Here is a 20,280-nt window from a genome sequence, read left to right as displayed (position 1 = left end):
CATTCTAATGACGTTTTTCTTGCGACAGTAATAGTTCGAAAATAGGAGATGTTGTTCCATGTTCTCTAAGAAAATTCATGCACCCTTAAGCACTAGAAAAACTGTTAGTAGACGTACGAGTGGAACGCACAAGGCTGTGTAAAGGAATGGCTGGACGCAGTGGAACCGTAACGGCACAGTGAGCACACGGTCTGGCTGAGCAAACGCTTGGGGGAACCCACAGAAACATTTGGTATAATGAACGGGGTTTCGTATAGCACAACACATGGGGTCTGGGAAAACAGCACGAAAAATAATCAAAATTACTTCGTTACATTGGATAACATTTTAGAACTTGAAAAACATTTGAGGACAAGAGTAACACGCAAATTTAAGCACTTTATTAAGCTAGACATATACATAGTTGGAAAAATCGAGTCTTGTTTTTTGCCTTGTCAATGATTATCATGTATCAGTACTGACAGAAGCAAATTCCTCGTTATACAAAGCCTCAGCGAAATCATCACACACGTGATCAAGTTCATTTCCAACTTGTTGTAAAGTGTCCTCTAACAAGTCTTCACTGATCCTGCAACCAATCAATGCCAAGAGATAAGAACATACCAGTAACACAGGCCATACACACTATCACTGTCACGGAAGTGCTATTGGGTTATTAGTAGCAGGCACCATGTTGATTGTCCTGCGATGATGTGGGGTCGGGTGGGGCTATCAAGAAACTACGGCAGCCACATTTGGGTCATGTTCTATTTCAGAGACGATGATTTTCAGATACCGCAGAAGCGGAAGGGTGGAATAACTGCCCGAAAAAAGGTTTTTTTTATCAACCCAACCCTGCTTTTCTAGCACGTTAATTTGTAATAATACTTCTTTTTATTTTGACTCTCCAAACAGTAGCTATCCTACAGACGTACCTATTCACCAGTCCCCATGGGTCAAACGTTCCTTGCTCGTGAGTAGAAGTGTCTCGAAGATACTTATTATATCTGTTCCTGTAGGACACTATACTGGCCCTCATCTCCTTAGGCACATCGAGGAGCACTGTGGGCCGAGTGCCAGCAGGGAGGGGCTGGTTTTGTAGACTTCTCTTTTGAGGACCTTTATAAACGAAGCTTTGTGCGGACGAGCGTTCGGTAGATCCTAATAAACAAACAAAAACAACAATTACTACTGTAGTGTCAACAAAACTGAGCCTCTGTTTCAATGAAACGGAAAACTAACCTTCCATAAGGGAGGAAAAACTACTTATTTCGCTAATTTCATCCAGCAGTCGTAATGGCTTCCTGTCGTCTGGTCGGTCCTCGTCGGAAACTCCTCGGGTATTTTTCGACAGCAAACGATGGCTTTCGGTTTCGTCTGGTCTGGTAAACACGATGGGTTTGGGATCTCCGGCCGGTCGAGTACTTTTCTCTACTTGAAAAAAGTAAATTTCACCGAGATAAGAAGCTATGTTGAGATACAGTCAAGACCCAGCTAAAACAAGATTTTTTACAAATTAAATATTGTGGCGCGTATTAAAATGTAATTTTTCGTTGGGAAAAGACAGCAAAGAGGCGGTTGTTATGGAGGCTAACTCGTACCTGTGAATCACACATCTCTTTCGTCAAAGACAACCGACAACACGTGTTTGTACTGTTTCCTTCTATCACGCTGAAACACACTGAGCTTCAATCAAGCAACAGTAAACACACAGCCCGTGATACCTCTCGACATTGTCGCGTAAGCTTGTACGCCTTTGTAGTACAGCCATCCTCAAAACAGCTGTATATGACAAATATTATTGAGTAACATAAATGCTTGCATACGTACCTACGATAGGTTCTCCAGACGATTTCTCCACGTCAGCGTACTTCACATGAACCCAGTGCTGTCTAATCTCCTCCTCGACTTTCTGAAAACAACAACTATTCAGTCACAATTTATTTCGCAACTAAAATCCTGGCCAAACGGACTCGCAAGTAGCCGCAAGTTGAACTTGCGTAGAGACTTGCGTTGCCTGGGTGGATAAATGGACTCGCAAGTACACGCAAGTCGTAAAAACCCCATTTCAAGGCTACGGGCTTAGTATTTCAGTGGCTAATAGGTTGCTATAACAACGAATGGACGACACTCAACTTGCGTTGTAGTTTTAAGCTCATTTTACATTATCATACTTTAAAGTTTTTAATTGTTTTATAGCTCACATTTGTAATGCGCAGGTGATCATATATTCATGTAGCCTGCGCAATATAAATGTAAATTATTATTATTACTTGGATTTGGTGGCCAATCGGTGAAAAACTTGCGTCGACTTCGTGCAAATTTGATTTCGACTTAAGTGAGCGCAAGTCATCACGAGTAGACCCAAGTTTTTTCAACTTTGCCTACTTGCGAGTCCGTTTGGCCAAGGATTAACTATTAAAACCTTATAGGAGGATATTTGAACTTATATGAAAATCTACCTAACGCTCATCCGCATCAATGTGAGTCGCCACAGAAAGAAGAAATAGTACTTTCCCAATGGTTTTAAAACATTTGTCCTTGTGCAGCTCATTACCTCAAAACTCTGCAGTCTCTGTAATATATTTTCTAATGTGGAGCTGTTTTGCAAAGTGTCAGCTTGCACTTCGGCCTCGTCCTCTACCTCTAACCTGCAAACCAATAGGAAAATGCCACATTAAACATTGTGGATTATGATTTACAAGTGCCAAGTACAAATCTAATGAAATAACTCTTTTTTTACGGCAAGGTTTATGGCAAGGTATTCTGGAGGTAAATCTTAGTAATCCGATTTTTTTTTTTTCGGTCGGGATTTCTTTGCCACTTACAAGCCGTGTATTTTCTTGTTTTCGAGTGCCACATGATAAATTATTTACTAACTTAGCTTGTTCGAGCCGTACTGGGTAATATTGGCCCTCGGTCGTATTTGTACGGAACTCGCTGCGCTCGGTCCGAACTGCCACGACCTTCGGCCAATATTCTCCAGTGACGATCCTCCCGAGATAGTAAGAGGTTAAATACAAGAAACTAGAACTGAGAGGATAACACAGATCCAGACCTTCTTGAGCACTAAACTTTCTACTTTCATATGGTTGCAGAGCACGACTCACTCACCTTTGCATTTCAAGAACTGTTTCCTCTAAAATATCGTCTAGAATTTTTTCGGCTAAAATGTCCGCTTGATTCAATGTCTGTTGAGATGATTTTCAAGAAAGAAAGAACGCGATCGTCAAAGGCCTTTGCCTAACAAAGAGTTCAAGATGACTTAAAAATAAAACCACTCGAGTAATGTTCGTTAACTTACTGTCTGTGAGGCGAGTTTACCAAGTTGATGCTGTAGAGATCTTTTTTGTTCCGTTTCTCGTTTCACCTCCGTCTCCGCTATGGCCTACACGTGAGTGAAAAATGATAATCAATTGTTTGTTTTGCTGTACTGTGTAGTAAAATAAGATTGCGGTCTTTTCGCTCGAAAGTCAGTTCGCCAGCACTGTTAGCTCCGTGGTCAGTGGATTAAAGAACGAGAAATACCGGTAGGCATGCTTTTTGTAATTTTGTTTCATTATACCCACAATGTTGTCTTTTTCGCTCCTTTAGTTTAAAGAAAGAAAAGTTAACACATCCTTTTTTAAACTTTCAGTCCGAGTGAAAAGACTTACAGTCCTTATAGTCCGGTTGAACTGACATCGGGCGAACTGGCTATCGGGTGAAACGACCGGTTACCGTAAAACACACCCTATTTGTTTTCAGCTCAGTCTACACAAAGATTTTAGACATCCGTGGAACCTCGTTTACCGTGAGTAAACAGAGCAGAATTCACGAGGCTACTACCAGTTCAACCTCATTTACCCAAAGTTCAGACAGTTCACACGTACCTCTGCGCGATCCAAAAGAGGTTTCAATCGAGATCGGATGGCTTGTTCTGTCTCGGTTATTACACGCTTTGAAAGTACGGCTTCTGGGCTGAAATCAAGAATCCTGTAGTTAGTTAATGCCTCTAATTAAACTCTGGTTGTAGGAAAGCTACTGTAATCCAGACATCTTATAACGTGATTTGTCTAAATTCACACGTCCTTGACTGGTTCATTAACTAATCCTACAAGAACAAATACATACCTCCTTCGATCCCGTCGCATATTTTCCAAACGTCGCTCTCTTTCTAACTCATAAATCTGGTTTTAAAAGACAAAAGCATTTAAACTGGAAATAGTAATCTACTTTATACATTTTAAAAGTAAAATAAATGAAAGTGATAAACGTGATGAACTTCACCCTTCTTTCCGCCTCTTCATCAAGCCACCTTTGCCTGAAAAGAAAATTGTCCATAATTTGTTTTTCGTTTTTCATGAGTTTCTATTGCTAATTATATTTATTTTAATCTATTTATCATGTTCTCTTCATGTTTGTTTATCACAACGGCGACAATCCAAGTCCCATCGATATTGAAAAAAAATTCTTCCTGCCCTCAAAATCAAAGTTGGTTTTCCTAAATGCTGATGATGTTGAAATACGAGCAAAATCGCTGTGCACGGCAAAACCTACGGCAAGTCCAACCTTTGCTGTGTCACTTACCTGGCCACCTCTCTTTCTATCAGTTCATGATCCACAGGAAGCATTCTGCGAGCGTATCTTGGACTTCTCGGATTTGGTAGCTAGAGACAAGAAAACGTGCTTTACATCCCTCGTCAAGGCAGAAAGGATACAGTTTTCACAGACTCGTGTTCGCTGGTTATTTCTTTCCGTTATCCAATCCCTCCTTGGCCAAAGTTAAGTATATCAGCTTTATCGGCAGAAAAACTTCTTTAATAGTAGTCTTACTTTTTTATCTTCAGTTGAACTTTTCTGTCTCGAACACAGTCTCCCGGCTAGTTGGAACTAAACTCATTTTCCATTGGAAACGCCTTTTTCAATCATTTACTGTCCGCCATCTCGAATTTTTTTTTTCTCTTGTTGTCTTAAAGAGTTCGAGATAGAGAGGCTCAGCTGTACTTTGAAAACTGCTTAATATAGGAACCCCACGAGTGGATAAATATTATTCGTATATTGTCACTCTTAGCGCTTACCTACCCATACACACAAACAAACAACCCCACCTGCTATTTTACGCAACTACATATTAACCAGCAAACCTGTTGCTCATATTCTCTTCTCCTCTGCGATCTCGGTGAAAGATAGTCACCCATGTCCCGGTAGTGTACTCTTTCTGGGGTGCGAAGGCCTTCCTTTATGGGTGTTCTAGGCGGGGTCCTTGATTGTGCCCCTGGCTGCAGTTTGTCCAGCCCTTCTCCTGGAGGGGCCTTTTTCAATATGGAGGAAACTGTTTCTTTGGCAAAGTGAGCCTGATCCACAGCTTGAGGTACTTTAATTCGTTTGGCAGCTTGTTGAGCTCTCTGACGCTTAAGCTGATAGAAATAATATCTGCAGTTATTTTAATACATTCAAATGGCAATTGAAACTAAAACCATAGGCAAGCAATTCACCCAGGGTCAGTTTTCTATATACATAACAGTAAAACACTAACAATTCAGAGCTTCATTGGCAAGAAAACAATGGCTACTCTAACTTTCTCTTTGACTTCCCTATCTTTCTATAAGTTAACCCTTTTACTATAGGTGAATGAAGTTTCCTCCTTACAGTTGAATCTGACTAACTCAGTTATCGTGAATTTCCCCTATCTCAAACTTTAATTATTTTTTTTTTCAATATGCTTTTAAAGTCATTTACTATCAGCACAATTTAAAACTCAAAAGAGGCTTGGGGAGAGACAAAAAGGCGACTTAGGGAGTTAGAGTGAGGCTGAAAGAGGAGCAATGGGAAGGGGAAGGAGAAGGAAAAATATCTCCTCTTGTCCCCACCCCCTCCTGCCCACTTTTGCTAAGTCAACTTGGTGGCAAATCTACTTGATTGCGAGCTAATAACTCGTAAACACACGGAAAAATGCCTGCCCTGCAGGCTACTTCAAATGAAGATCTGAACCATTTGGCTCCAGTCTCATGAGAATAGAACCAAAAATAGAGAAAATCCCAGGGGTCAATGGGTTGAATACTATAAAGAATTGATTAAAACCTTTTTACACACCTTGAGTCTAGCAGGAAGCAACAGTGATTGTTTGACTGGTTTTACACCTTGAGGAGCAGGCCTTGGCTGGAAGGTTGGTTTTACCTTTAAGAAGTACAATTTACAAAAATCTTAGCAAATATTCCAATAGGATTTACAACCGCCCTTTTCACTCATAACTTGTCTCGTTAGCACTTTAATTACATCCACCATGGATGTGTAGCAATTTTGTAGTTTCTACCTCATACTCAGGTTGAAATTTACTGCATTGTAAATAGCAAGTTAAGAAAGTACTGAACATGCTATAAGAAAATGTGCCATTACTTAATACAGGCATTTTTGAAAATAAAATACTTTCATACCATTGGTGTTTGAACTGGAGTGTCCTTAGCTCTTAGTAATGCACTCAACCCTGCCTGCAGCACAGCATCCCTTTCAGGGGTGGGGTCAGGAGAACTTGTTAATACTGTGCGATAAACATAACATACAAAATAAACGCTCACTGGCCAGTGACAATAGTCGTGATATTGTATAACTCATTCTTAAAAGCTCCATAGTTTTCATTATTAAAGGAGTTACGTTCACTTGTTGTAAGTCTCTTCTCACAGCTGCTGTTAAGCTACCCACTCTCCCAGGGATCGAAAAAGACTTGAATTCCAGCTTACCCTTAGAACAAGTATCTTTCAAATATTGCTTGCCCTGGGCAAGGAGAATCTACTAGTCCCGGATGACCAGAAGGCACTTTTTTCAAGCCCTGCCCTCCCACACCCATTCCAACTGTCACTGTCTTACAAATTGTTTAACACAGGGCATATCCAGAAAAAGTTATTTAATTTTAAACTCTGTCAGTAAAAGTTAATAAAAAACATATAAATCAGACAAAGCTGGTTTAAATGGGCAGACCTTGTTTCAGAGGAGATTTCAATGCCTGTGTTTCTTGAGGTTTTCTATCAGCCACTTCCTGAAGAAATGCACTTGGTTTTTCTGGTGTTTTGTCTGTGTCTAACTGGAGCTCATCACTTTCGAGCTGATTTAAATTGAAAGAGAAAGGGCAATTACAGTAACACCAAAACAATCAGGAAATTAATATACATCCTAAACATTATAGGCATGCAAATGTAGAAACACGATCTGTGTAGAAAGCTACATGCATGTAGCTGTAGTCAACAACAACTTTATTAAATTATGTGTCTTGGTAAAATAGCTGAGGGTCAAACCCTCTACTAATTGCGTACACCTAAAAGTTAAGATTAAGGAACTATTTACAAACCTAAACCTTAATGTTCCAGACGTTACATCCATTGATTGATGGGCTACAGTATTTGGTAAATTATGAATCAATAGGCAAAAGTCTTTCATTTAAATCATTGTTAATCTCTATGAACAGGGATCGTTTTTTAGATGCTATTTTTCAGGAAGAAAGCTGGCTTGGTACATGACTTGCAAAACCGAATTTTCACAGTAAATGGCAGGATAGAAACTGTAAATTCAACAGTTCTAAACAAGGATATGTGGTAAGTTTTGAAGAGTTTAACATCCCAGCAAGGAACTGGTAAAGAGCTCACTGACCTTTCTTCCCTCATTCTCAATTCCCTTCACCTCATCAAAGAGTTCTTCTCCACCGATGTGTAACTGTGCTGCCAAAAGTGACAACTGTCTAATGAGAGCAGACAGTTCTTGGTACATTGGCGGCAAACCATGACCAACCTTGGGCTGAAGAGGAGCATGGCTAACAAATGTCTGCAGTGCTCTGACAGCTCCCCTGTGTGCTGCTGCCAGATGACTCAAAGTCTGGCTCTAAAAATCAGTCTTTAGGTTAGACTAGAGCATTTTAATTTACAATAGTTACAGTTTTTGCCATACAAAACCTATCACTTCAGGCTTTAAACTGCCAATCTGGAAGGAAGAATATTAAATTTTAGAGACTCTCAGTTCTTTATTGAGAAAGACAATTGCCAGAAACCCTTTGAAAATGAGATGATGCAAACAGTCCAACCGGACTCAGAACACTTTGTCTAAGAACTAACTCTCTTGAATCAAATGTAAAGTTCTAACAGTTACTATATTATAAGGCAGTGGGAAAAGTCTCGCAATAACCTAACATATCCCAATGTGCGACCCCTAAGAAATGTACCTTCTTGGTATGTTTTATTCCTCTTCTCTTTTTATTAAGCTCATCCTCAATTTCCCGAACCTAAAAGGAGGATGAAAAGAAAACAAACATCTATTGAATTAACTTACATGTGTGAGAACTTGGATATGGAAGTGCAATAAAATGTTTTGGAATGAGACATGAAAGGCAGGCAGGCTAGGCTGACCTTCCCACTTAAACCAAACTTAGATTTTTTGTTGTTCATGTCTGTTTTAAAATTACAGTAAGTATTTTAAGATGCATAAAACTATTCTGTAATGCAGTGTATTTTGTATATGTTACTTCCAGTATCCCTTTTGGTATTTTTAACCCCACATTTTAACTAGGCCTAAGGTGAATCCAGTTTTTGTAGTGCATCATTGTATGTCATGTTTGTTACCAACCTGCCACATATTCCCAGTAGCCAATCGTGCGTCAACCGAAACATTTACCTAAACTTTAAGAACTTGGTTGTAAGCTTCTCTAGTTGTAATTTTTCAAGACTTAATTTTTGTGAAACTGTCACCATAAAAATTGAGGTCACATTAACTACAAAAAGCTGGACATGGCTTCCAGTGATGTATGAGGTTAAGTGTCAAGTAGGTACTACACACCTCTATAGTAAAATTCAAACTTAATCACCTGTCTCTGTAGCACATAAAGCATCCTTGCCGACCGGGCAGCCTGTTCTTCAGCTCTCACCACTTGCCGCTGGTCTACATCTTCATCAGAGAGTCTCACATCTCCATCCCTCCTTCTTTTTAGCCTTTTATCTTTGTTCTTCAAGACTTCAGGTCTCTCATTTTTCAATTCCTCCATTTGTTTCATGTACTGTTGGAGCTCTTTACGAAGTTTCCTGATTTCATGAGCCTGCATCCTTTCTCCATCTGAATCAAAATCATCTTCTTCTCTAGGAGCTGGGTAAAAGTATAACCTATGCTGTCTCTTTCCTGCTGCTTCCTGCTTCTTTACAGTGTTATGAACCCTGTCACGCAAAGTGACAGTGTCTTCTGACGAAACAGCTTGAGGTCTAGATTTGCCACTCTTCCCTCTAACCTTCTTTCCTGAAACACCTTTTTCTTTACCTGTAGCCGTAACATGCCTGTTCTGTGTCTCTTCCTCTTGTGAAACAAAAACATTCTCAAAGCCAACTTCTTTTAACTTTTTAACATCTTTCTTGGCCAAATGAACAGCAAGTGCAAGCCGATCACTTGATATGGATGATGAGACTGACAACACCAAAGGATAAACAACTGGAGTAGTCACATGGCTATGAGGAACTACATGTGGCACTTGAGGCTGCTCACTTATTTTCTCTATAACTATTGGCTGTGGTTTTCTAAACTTTGTTGTAAATTGCTCAGCAGATGTTGGTATTCCTAGGTTAAATTGCAGTTGGTTCATTTGATGGGAGGCAGGTCCACCATGTGGTATCGGCATTGAACGCTGAGGAACACTGACTGGTTGACTTAAGCCTGGGAAGTTAAAACCCACCTGGGCTGGTTGTGAGAGAATACCAGTTGTCATGATCCTGAAACACATTGACAAAAGGTATGAAAGAAGCTCAGATCAGATTACATATAAGATACATTTTAAGTTGTAACTGATCACACTTCAGTTGAGGATTTCAAGTGATCATTTTGTTAGGGGAATCGTAATTTAATCTTTTCTGAACAATTTTCAATAACATCGCTATTCAACCCCCTAAATCAGCCCTGACAGTGCTGGGAGGTAAGACTTATATAGATGAGGTGAAGCTTTTCCATATACCTAAAGGCACGTGAAGTATTGAACGATAATAAGAGGCCCGCACGTTATGATCGACAGCACAAAATTGTCCTCAACAATAAAAGTTCACAATAGAACACATTTATAAATTTTGTCACATATGAGGCACATATGAAAATGTCAAATATATAGCTCAGTCAAATATAAGCTTAAAAGCAGTTGCGTTCAATCCGGAACATAAACACACACATAAAAAGCCAACTTTTCTGATGAAGATGACATCTTTGTAACTGCTTCAATTTTGCCTAGAAAAGGTCTAGGGGGCGCTGCTAGCAGTAACAGGGTATGACCATATTTTATCATCGTTAGTAGTTGAGTTTTAAGCAAATTGCTACGTGTATCTCTGGCCATCGGTGCATGTAAGACTACTTTGGGTTGCTGAAAAAAATTTGCTCGATCCAAAAGCAACCCGCCAATATTGTAGAATTTTTACATTTTTCACTTGCTTTACCCACCTGCCTATTCTTGGAAATCTGGAAATACCATCGCAAACAAACGAAGAAATATTACGAAGAAGTGAAGGCTATATTCCCTACAAGCAAACCGCCATTTTGTTTCAAACAACCATGTGACCAGTCTTCTAGGTTTCAGACTCTTTCAATCACACAGGAACGCGCCGTAACCTGAATACAAAAAAGACGTCGCGTCTCGCTTCAATTACCATGGCAATCACACCAAAAACTATACATCTCCCTCTCCTACAGTGGTCTTAGTTTAATAAAAGCCCACTTTTGTGATGTTTTGTCTCATTGTGACAAATCACTGATCCCATCATGACTGCAGAGGGTCCAACATCAAATAGGTTTTTTCAATCCCGCATCCCCCCACTATGTTTATTCCCATCCCGCAACCCGCCAAACCTATGTTGGTCCCTCACTGTAGGTCTAGGCTACAGCCGCATCAATCCTGCGAGCAGTACATCAGTCATTTCCAGTAGTGCCTATCCCTGTCAATAGTGGCAAATCCTCTCGGGGTGGGGACAAATAAGTGGGCTAAATGCCCTGAGGCCGGAGAGCAGAAAAAGAGAGCAAATGCCCCGTCTCCAGGCTCATCCGTAAACTAACATTGCTCAAAATTCCATAGAGCTCATTGAAAAGGTAGTTCCCAATGCTTTTACATTTGGTAGGGGTGTGCAGCCTGAAAATTGAAACCTTTACACTATTTCAGAACAAAATCTGTGATTTTCCATACCCTATTTCAGACCTGTGGCAAACATCGATACCGCATTTCAGACTTCTGAAATAGGAATTAGTACACGGCCCTAAAATATGACCGCAGCTAACCAGAAATGGCAATAATAGGGAAGCAATAATAAAACTTCAAATGTCCCACCCCTAGAATTAAGATATATGCAAATGCCCGGTTATTGCGCCGGGGGGATGGACACTGCTCGAATTGACTGATGCAGAGCTACCCATCATAATCAAAACGTACGCTTTAGCCAGGGCGATTAAATCTTCTTAGTTTCGCCCTGATTTAGCTCAGTAGTTCACTCACGAAGTTAGCGATATAATAAGACGGGCTCCTTCTGGGGCATGAATGTCTACTGAAGTTTACACGATGTTTGCATACTGTTGCATACGTATTCATCCTTGCGGAAAGGAAACGATATCCGCAATCGTAGCAAGCAGAAGCTTTTCTTTCATTTTCATGTGGGCAGTCCCATTTGCAGTATGAGGGGAACACTCACGGGGAAAGTAACTGAAAGGTATCTCATCATTTTCGGCCCAGCTCCAATCCACTTTACATTGTAACCGAAGGGATGCCAAGATAGAGAAACAGTTCTCTGCATTTTTGCGTTTAACGGTCAACGGGTACAGGTTACTGTTACAACAAGAGGTATGCGTGACAAAAACAAGGATTTTTACACCACCATAACCATCCTTCAAACCATGTAACAAGTCTTCCGGGGAGTTGAACTGCCTCGAATCTTCAGCCATAAACTAAAACACTTCCCCGCACTTAAGCAAAGAAAGCCAAAGTTTGCTATCCGCGAGACAAATTGTTTTATTTTTCATTATTACCGTCGTGGCTTCACAGTTACAAAATACAAGCAAGCAGCTTCCAGAACGAAGAAATACTTAACGCCAAGAAACAAAAGGAAGGAAGGCCACCACCACTCTCTTTGCTTTAAATAATTTTATTAAATAATTCCTCCATCCCATATCACTGGCTGTTGTCTGTGTTTATTACTAAGATAGAACGAGAGGGAAAATGGAAAACGTTAAAGAATTAAGCTAACATAGACCAAAAGTTATATACAATTCTGAACATGAAAAACGACTATACAATATGTGGGTATTTACTCTATCGAATTCTAGTACTACAATAAAAATGTGTTTTATCTCGACAACAGAATAATTAGAGATTGAATTTGTCACTCAGATTAATAGAAGTCTTTTTTTCCTCTTCCTCTAACTAGTGCTTGCTGTCGACGTTTTCTATCGGCAACATTAGCACCACCATTTGGGCGCAAAACTGGTAGAGATACGCTGTCATGAACAACGTGCATTCTCCCTGCGGCTAACCTGTGAAATAAGAAAAGTAATTCAAAACACATAATTAGAACAATGACAACAACCTTGACAGAGGATCTGCGTGAAAACCAGCTATGGTTGGCAAAGCTTCCTCTCCAATCACTGTAATTTATTTGCTTATTTAGAAGAGCTGAACAACTACAGAAAGGAATCGAGCAACACTTTTATCACACACTTTAGACGGACACGAGTTTCCAGTTCTTAAACTCAAAAAATATGGCGAGGAAGAAAAGCATCAAATGCACACATAAAAAAAAATGTCATCTTTAATTGGTATAATTTCAATAGCTCACCTTCCCGAATGTGTCTGTTCTCTTGAATTTAATCGTGGAAGAGATCTGCTTGCTGGTGTATTATGTCTGGAAAAAATTGCAATCATTGAATTTCATGTTTCTTGTAAAACCTCGAATGAGGATGTTTCACACACCTTGTATTAGTCGGCACGTCATCTGTCGCATAGGACTTGGCTACGAGATATGCATCAGGTGTCCACTTGTCAGAGTACAAGGCATCATTCAAGTCTGACTTGAGTTTTGAAAGCTGAAAAACCAATGATGAAATTAATATAAGGAGAACACTATAAGAGGATCAGGATACTGGGAATTAAAGAGGAAGCAGTTGTACACTTACTTGTTTCATTAGCAACCACATGCTATAATACCGACTAATGTACATCTAAACACTGTAAATAGTGTGCAATAAAGAAGTTGAGTTGAGTTGAGTTTTTGGGGGTAGATTAAATTTCTTCCACTATTTTATGAGTGAGGCATGTCTATTCCAGGTTGCACACCACTCCCATCCTAACAGTTTGTCAAGTTATCTTCACAGCAATAATTTGTATTTAGTTATGACTATTCTGGGTGAAATGAAGTCAGTCTGAAGTCCTCTATTCAAATCTTCAACTACTTGGTGAACACAAAGGTTTTCCAAATGCCATTCAAACCATACTCTGTTTGTTGAACAACAGAACTATTTGTCAACTTTGTTCCAATACATACCTCCTGTTCCTGTCTTTTGTTTGTTTCCTGTTGATGCTTGATAATTGCTTTACATTCTACTAAGGTAGGCGACCTTGGTGCACTGTCTGACGGCATATGAACCTTAACAGTCTTGTCCTTGATTGTCACGACCAGAAGTGATTGTCCCAAGGGAATGCCTTGGTTTATTGCTGTTGGAGCCGGTGGTGTTGTAGATAATGAGAAAGCATATGGTGAGCTCAAATTTGTTGCTTTCTCTTGCTTATTGTGAGATTTTATCTTGTGTTTTTTGCCTGAGCTCTTGGGCTTTGTGATTGGTCCTTTTGCTGACAAGGGTGGGGTAGGTGTGGGTTTTGAGGTTGCCCCTGTTTTCCCGGATCCATATCTACAAAAAGATAAAGTTAGTCAATAAATTTATTTATTTTTCTTAGACCACAGCCTTGCATATGTTCAATTGGTAATAAGTCTGATAACAATGAGCCTCACTGTATGTGGCTACCTACTTACGATCTTTACTCAACGTCCACTTTGGTAGCCAAACCGTACCTGACTAATTGTTATTCTTCGTCATGCTTTATTTTGGGCAGCTAAATCAAGATTAGAACAGTGAAGTGCTGTTTTGGGCATGGGACTGCCTTTTAATCAACAAACAGTATTTAGCAATAGCCATGACTTCAAATTTAACAAAAAACTCCAAGACATGTAAAAGTCACATGTACGCTTGAACCTGCTGTTTCATCAGGCTTGTTGTTATCTCCAGTTTCTGCACACTAACCACTGCCCCCCCCCTCCCCCTTCACTTTTACAGGTCACATGCTCACATCAAAACAGCGTAAAAGTGAGTGGAACAAGTCATATCCAGAGGAGTCAAGTGTGAAGTAAGAGTCTAACCAGCCTAGTCTTGACAAAGGAAACATGTGAAAGACTAATCTGGTTACATTCTCACTTCACTCCGCCTTGCTGTCAGTCACAGGTCTGTACTAACACACCAACATCCAGAGTGTACTACAACAGAAAGTGACTTGAGTAGTGCTACACTCAAGTTAGTAGTAGTATATTTAATCTCAGTTCTAGTTTTAAACCTTAGTTGTAGTCTTAAGTTTTTAGCTTTTATTACTTCTGTATTTTAGACATTTAAGATATATTTTAGACTTTTAGTTTTCAGAGGACCCTCCTGAAAACCGCCTCCAGGTGATTGGAGGCCTCCTCTTAAAATATTAATTTACTATTATCAGTAATTATTAATGAAATGCTTTCAGGTGGATTCTTGGCAAAGACACTGCATATGACGAATGACTGTCTGTTAAGTGAAGATGGATGCATTTGAAAACCTGACGACGTTGTTTAACTCTTGTACAACTTTTCAAGTAACGTATATCAAAGGTTTCTGTAATATTAAATTAGATGATCATGTTAAGTTCTCCAACAGCTGTACAAGATACTAACAAATGTAAAATTTGGAAAACACTATGCACGAACAAAATAATATTTTTAAGCATTCTTTTTGGAACACAGACATTGATGACTGAAATTCCTTACCAAACAATGTTGCCAAGGCAGACAATGTTAGTAAATTCAAGAAGCTTTTGTACAAGTATTTAAGTCCTAGGTACCCCTCTGTTATGGATGGATGCCTTAATTAATTAGTAATAACTAATAAGTATACTGTACATATTAGTTAACCTTTAAGTTCTTCCCTGTTGGCACCTTCTTTGCAATTTGTAAATGTTATAATTTTTTTTTACACAAATGCAAATAAAGTTGTTCTGTACTACTATGCTAGTACAGTGTGATAACTATATGGATGAACCTCCTGCAAGCGATTACCCAAAATGTCAAGCCTAGGTGGTTGCTTAAGGAAGGTGGTCACCTATCAGAGTTTAGGCCAAATTGGGTCAAAATTTCCCCCATTAGAATATGGTGACTGCAAAGACTTGCCCATGCACCAATGTCAATGCAATGTTTTATTCATGTAAAAAGTCAATTTCGAGAAAAAAATTTGGTTCTTCTCAAAAAAATTATCCGTCTCTTGTACTACCCAGGAACATGATAAAAATACAACACCCTTATCATCCAATTTTCTCTCGTATTATCTGTCAAGTGGTCATTTACGGGAGGTTAAAAACAAAAGGAAATTTCAAACTCTTAGCTCTAAAAGTGGTCACGGTCACTTAAGAGAGGTGATCGCTTACAAGAGATATTAATAGTGATTTGACTTGGAAATTTTTGGTATTTTGGAAAACTGGTTGCTTAGGAGAAGTGGTCACCTACGACAGGTGGTCGAAACTGGAGGTTCAACTGTATAAGGAAAATGATTGGAATTTGAGTAATTTGACAGAATAAATAACTTATAGTCAAAAACCTTTTGTTTCTCTTTTCACTTGAGCTTGAAGCTTGAGCAGTGCTTTTACTAGATTCTTTAACTGGCCACTGGGTTGGTTCTGTCCCCTCTTTCTTTGCCTCCTCACTATTTTGATGTCCATCTAAGGTATCATCTTTAACTGTCTCATCTGCAATAACAACGGAAATTAAGGACACTATAAACAAGCATCATAGAATAATGATAAAATAGAGTCCTTAAGTGTGACATCACAAAAAAATAAATTGGAGAAATTATGGGATTTGGCACCTTGCCAAAAATTACCTCCTAATAATTATTGTAATTCCCAACCGAAATATAAAGGATGAAAATTTGGTACTGCCCCCTATAAATCTCTCTAATTTTGAGTCAGTTCTAAACTGAAGGAACTGAAACAAATTTTGAAGGGTTTGTATGGGATGCTATCAAACTTTGATCCCTTATATCTCTATCAGGAATTGCAATTCTGAGCTAATTTTTGGGATGAGGGCATCTTTTAGGATCCTCTAAAAGAATATGACATCATATCCCACAATTTTAAAAATTTTATTTTTGTGATGTCATCACTTTAGGACTCTATAAAACATTAAAATATGCTAAATGACAACTCACCTGGGCTAGAAGATTGTAACAATTTACTTTCTTCTGGACTAGGAGATGTTCCATCATCTGTCAACAATAGAAGATAGAAGTTAGGAGTTGCTCTCCCAATCATACCATAGACAACATCATGCCATATGCACCAGGCCCGGTTGTTCAAAAGGTGTATATAACGCTATCCACCGGATAAATTGCTATCCAACAGATAGCGTGGTTTGTTTTGTCAACACTTAATCCACTGGATAGCGATTTATTGGGTGGATAGAGTTATCCAGCCTTCAATTGTCAACATCAACATATTCTGACTGTGGGAGGCAAACAATAATATATGGAATATACTAGCCTAGAATAAAGGTTAATGTCACTAATCGGTTTCAAAAAATAGGAAAAAAAGTTTCAACACATATCATCCACCAAATATGAATCCATTAACTTGAAATATGATTTGAAATCTTAATGAATTCTTTATTAGTCCACTCTTATTTCATATTCATCAATCATCCCATGTTACTTTCAACTACAGTGCTAAAACACATGAAAAACAGTATGTTATTTACACAGCACCCCTCGAATTGGTAATTCTTGTTGTGAAGTGATAATGCAATCAATTAGACATGACCACTCTTTGACCCCGTGGCTTGCAAACAATTACTACTGTTGCTAAGTTCCTCGCGTATGTCAGATCAGAGAGAATAACAAGAAGTCCTAGTACAGTATATGAACGAAGAAAAGTCGAAGATCAAGATGTACTCCACCATTGCTTAGTCTTGTTGACATCAGAATTGATGTGCAGCAATGCCAATCCGGCTGAGTTTTAGCTGACAGGATGTATGTTAACAGAAACTCGCTTTGAGTAGGTATCTACTGACAAAACTTTCCCTAAATTTGGACTCGAATAAGAGAAAAAAATTCACAATAATAATGAGTTAATTGTAGATAGAACCATGATGTAAACGACATAAGCTTAACTGAGAAAGAATACCTCATTTTCGCACCCGTTTTATACACGATCATTACAATCATAACGCACAACGGCGAGAAAACATCCAAAGGTATTTCCGCTTTCAAAACAACAAACCTTTTGGAAGATTAACTCCTGTTCGTGCCATAACCAGTTTGAAATTCAGTTCTGAAAAACAAAATCAAACCATACTGATTTCGCATCTCAAAAAGATGACTGTTTTCATACATGTATAAACCTAACGAAACAGTTCGGAGAACGAGGGCAAGATCAAAACATTTAACCTGATCTGTAATTAAAGAATTTTTCGGGAACCGTGGAAAATGTCGTAAATGGCTTTTCTAAGATTGATCTTAGTTTCTCGATCCAGTGGAACGAGAACACTGTAACTCGCTCACCTTTGTTTTCAGCTTTTAATCGTTCTATTTCGCTATGCAAATTGGACAATGTTTCTGCATGTTGAGTACGTAGATAGTCTATTCTTTTCTCTACGTTATCAATCCTATGACTCTGATCAAGTAAATGTCCTCTAGATGGGGCAGAAACAATCCTTCCCGAGAAATTTGACTTCTCATTCGATTTCTCGTCCGCGCCTTCGTCCATTTCCTCTCTAATCGATTTTATAGGTTGTAAGCGGTCACGAATTATTGGACGCGGCTGTTTTCTCCTTCCCAAAGTGTTTCTAGACCACGAAGGAAGATCTTGGAGAGGAGGAAGGTTGGCAGGTTGTGTCGGAGCCTTTGCCATGGTCTGTAAGGACTGCATAGCCGCTATGATTAAAGTTCTTTAGCACCAGCTGGTAGCCAATAGCTAGAGCGTCAAATCTACAAGTGTGAACCGTTTGTGACGCAGGGCGTTCAAATCGACAAGCATTTTCCCTTCGTAGGTGTTCGCCGATCGCAGAAGATGTTTAAATTCCTTCTAACAATACGTTGGAAGTAAAAGAACCCAGATCGTAGCAAAAATGGATGGTGTGATTTCCTTAACGCTATCACAAACAGTGAAAATTCCCAAACTTCGCCAAAACCAAAGCACGCATGACTGCCAAACAGCGTTGCCATGGTGAACACTGTTGAGAATCTGTATTGCAATCACGCGCAACAATTTCCTGACTAAAATCGTTTGACTAGGATGATATCTTTGACTTGGCTGTAATAATATTTTCCTAAGGTTTAGGATTAACTTGCGTATTAACAAGGCGAATTGTAATGCGGTAAAAATAACAAAAAGTCAGCGGGATCAAGGAATGTTCCCGAACAAGTGGAAACAAAAGAAGAATAAATTCAACGCTGTGAATGCAATATTCTTGACTCAGTCGCAAACAAAATCTGTCTATTTCAGTAATCGCTTACAATAATTGCAATATCAAGTATTAAAGCAAAATGTATGAAACATGTACTCAGTTTCAGGGCTTTATAAAAATTAACAAAAATTGAAAGGATTTTCCGCGCTCTAAGAGTGATTTATGCGGAGTGCAAAGGATCCTCATAAAAATTTTATATCTACAGTCCAGTGGTTCTATAGCTAGTGTACGTCTTTGCCGTTGAAGCGGCGGTATGTTTAAGTACAAACTAGCCTTTGATACCAGCTAGGCGATCGAAAGTAAAGCTGGACTGAAAGCCGGAAGGGGACTGGAAATCGAAAAGTACCGGCTGACTGAAAAATTATTCGCTGAACGGATTGGCCCCTCCTCTAGACAAGCTGGAAGAGGATGATTCTACATCTTTCTCGTTGTTTATACTCTATGAACTCCTAGGGGAAAAACATGGCTTGTGCTGGCTTCCCGCATCTCAAATCTGGCAAATTAGACTTACCGACAAGTCGGTCTTCAATAGCCGAACAGTTTTCGGCAAATTTTCATTTTCAAGAATTTTACTCTCCGGCGAGGAGATAGCTTTTTCGCGAATGTCATACGGAGCAATTATGATTTTTTAGGGAAATTTCCGAAACTTGCTGACGACTTCAGAGGAAGATTCGACTTAACGGCTTTTGGGCCGTGAATTGGCAAAAAATTATCACAATGTTATTTATCGATATAGGAAAGGTACGATACGATTTTTTTCAGAGAAAACTTTGTTCTCACCCTGCGAACAGAGTCTCTTTTATCGCTTTTTTGAGCGGATAGGTCTCGGTACAAGGCATATGTACCGTAAGAAAAGGCTCTGCTTGCAGGGTGCTTTGTTCTGTGCTCTAGTTTACATAATAAACGTTGATTTTAACCAGGATACGGTCATTTAGCAACCCCGTTGCAGTAATGTCAATTTAGCCACCCCGTTGTAGTGATATCAACATTAATCATAACAATTACAATTTCCTCAAATGTGATTGGTGCATAAACTGCAGTATTTTCCTCTAATTAATCTGCAAAGTTGTAATCGGACAGTGTAATCGGACAATTGGCTGTAATCGGACACCTGTAATCGGACACCTGTAATCGGACAGTTACATGAGCCAATCATTTTATGTCCTCTCTACTAAATCCACCAATCACAACATTGATTCCAATCACTATAGTAACCACTGACTGAGACTGACTTTGTAAAATTGTGGAGGTTTAGTCTCTGGTGACTGTTTTCCATATTTTATAATTATGATATTTAAAATGACAATAAAAAGCTCTTGTTCAAATGAAACTTTTACTTTTGAGGGAAATTGTAATTGTTATGATTAATTGGTAACAGGACATCGTGTCGTCCAATTCAGTCTGTAATCTTACTCATGATTAACAAATCGGACTCCCGCTCCGCGGTCGTCCGATTTTGTTAATCACTAGTATGATTACAGACCGAATTGGACTCCACTCAGTCCTATTACCATTATTAATCAAAACTATAACAAAATTCTCGAACGTGATTGGCTATCAGCAGCCCGATTTGAGCATTAATTGGACAGTG

The 20,280-nt window shown here is 39.1% G+C and overlaps 2 protein-coding genes across 3 annotated transcripts; both read right to left on the bottom strand.

The window, feature by feature from the left end:
* Nucleotides 1-359: 359 nt before the first annotated feature.
* LOC145463033 (protein moonraker-like) lies at nucleotides 360-10,505 on the bottom strand. 2 transcript variants are annotated; one of them, XM_081446735.1, is made up of 19 exons: nucleotides 10,408-10,505; nucleotides 8,807-9,695; nucleotides 8,168-8,227; nucleotides 7,603-7,830; nucleotides 6,937-7,060; nucleotides 6,396-6,499; nucleotides 6,055-6,138; nucleotides 5,106-5,378; nucleotides 4,549-4,628; nucleotides 4,249-4,282; nucleotides 4,093-4,148; nucleotides 3,852-3,939; nucleotides 3,284-3,367; nucleotides 3,094-3,170; nucleotides 2,537-2,630; nucleotides 1,810-1,891; nucleotides 1,222-1,413; nucleotides 915-1,140; nucleotides 360-568 (listed from the first exon to the last, which is right to left on the bottom strand). In XM_081446735.1, exons 2-19 carry the CDS (start codon nucleotides 9,689-9,691, stop codon nucleotides 445-447), a joined length of 2,895 nt encoding a protein of 964 aa, XP_081302861.1. In that variant the 5' UTR covers nucleotides 9,692-9,695; nucleotides 10,408-10,505; the 3' UTR covers nucleotides 360-444. The 2 variants fall into 2 exon arrangements, with proteins under 2 accessions (XP_081302861.1, XP_081302862.1); XM_081446736.1 differs by having other exon boundaries at nucleotides 1,222-1,410.
* A 1,571-nt stretch (nucleotides 10,506-12,076) lies between these two features.
* LOC145463037 (uncharacterized) lies at nucleotides 12,077-18,413 on the bottom strand. Its single transcript, XM_081446740.1, has 8 exons — nucleotides 17,785-18,413; nucleotides 17,504-17,554; nucleotides 16,438-16,494; nucleotides 15,829-15,976; nucleotides 13,488-13,851; nucleotides 12,917-13,029; nucleotides 12,783-12,848; nucleotides 12,077-12,480 (listed from the first exon to the last, which is right to left on the bottom strand). Exons 1-8 carry the CDS (start codon nucleotides 18,149-18,151, stop codon nucleotides 12,339-12,341), a joined length of 1,308 nt encoding a protein of 435 aa, XP_081302866.1. The 5' UTR covers nucleotides 18,152-18,413; the 3' UTR covers nucleotides 12,077-12,338.
* Between the last annotated feature and the right edge of the window lie 1,867 nt (nucleotides 18,414-20,280).

This window comes from Orbicella franksi, chromosome 12 (assembly GCF_964199315.1).
Source record: "Orbicella franksi chromosome 12, jaOrbFran1.1, whole genome shotgun sequence".
NCBI lineage: Eukaryota > Metazoa > Cnidaria > Anthozoa > Scleractinia > Merulinidae > Orbicella > Orbicella franksi.
This window is presented reverse-complemented; position numbering and strand designations above follow the sequence as displayed.

Excerpts from the sequence above, each read along its gene's own strand:
- LOC145463033 (XM_081446735.1), bottom strand. The coding sequence starts at position 9,691 with ATGACAACTGGTATTCTCTCACAACCAGCCCAGGTGGGTTTTAACTTC. Across the intron at positions 7,831-8,167 it reads GAATAAAACATACCAAGAAG|AGCCAGACTTTGAGTCATCT; the intron begins GTACATTTCTTA and ends ACTGATTTTTAG. Across the intron at positions 4,283-4,548 it reads ATAGAAAGAGAGGTGGCCAG|GCAAAGGTGGCTTGATGAAG; the intron begins GTAAGTGACACA and ends TTTTCTTTTCAG.
- LOC145463037 (XM_081446740.1), bottom strand. The coding sequence starts at position 18,151 with ATGCAGTCCTTACAGACCATGGCAAAGGCTCCGACACAACCTGCCAAC. Across the intron at positions 13,852-15,828 it reads AGTGAAAAGAGAAACAAAAG|ATATGGATCCGGGAAAACAG; the intron begins GTTTTTGACTAT and ends ATCTTTTTGTAG. Across the intron at positions 12,481-12,782 it reads GAACAGACACATTCGGGAAG|GTTAGCCGCAGGGAGAATGC; the intron begins GTGAGCTATTGA and ends CTTATTTCACAG.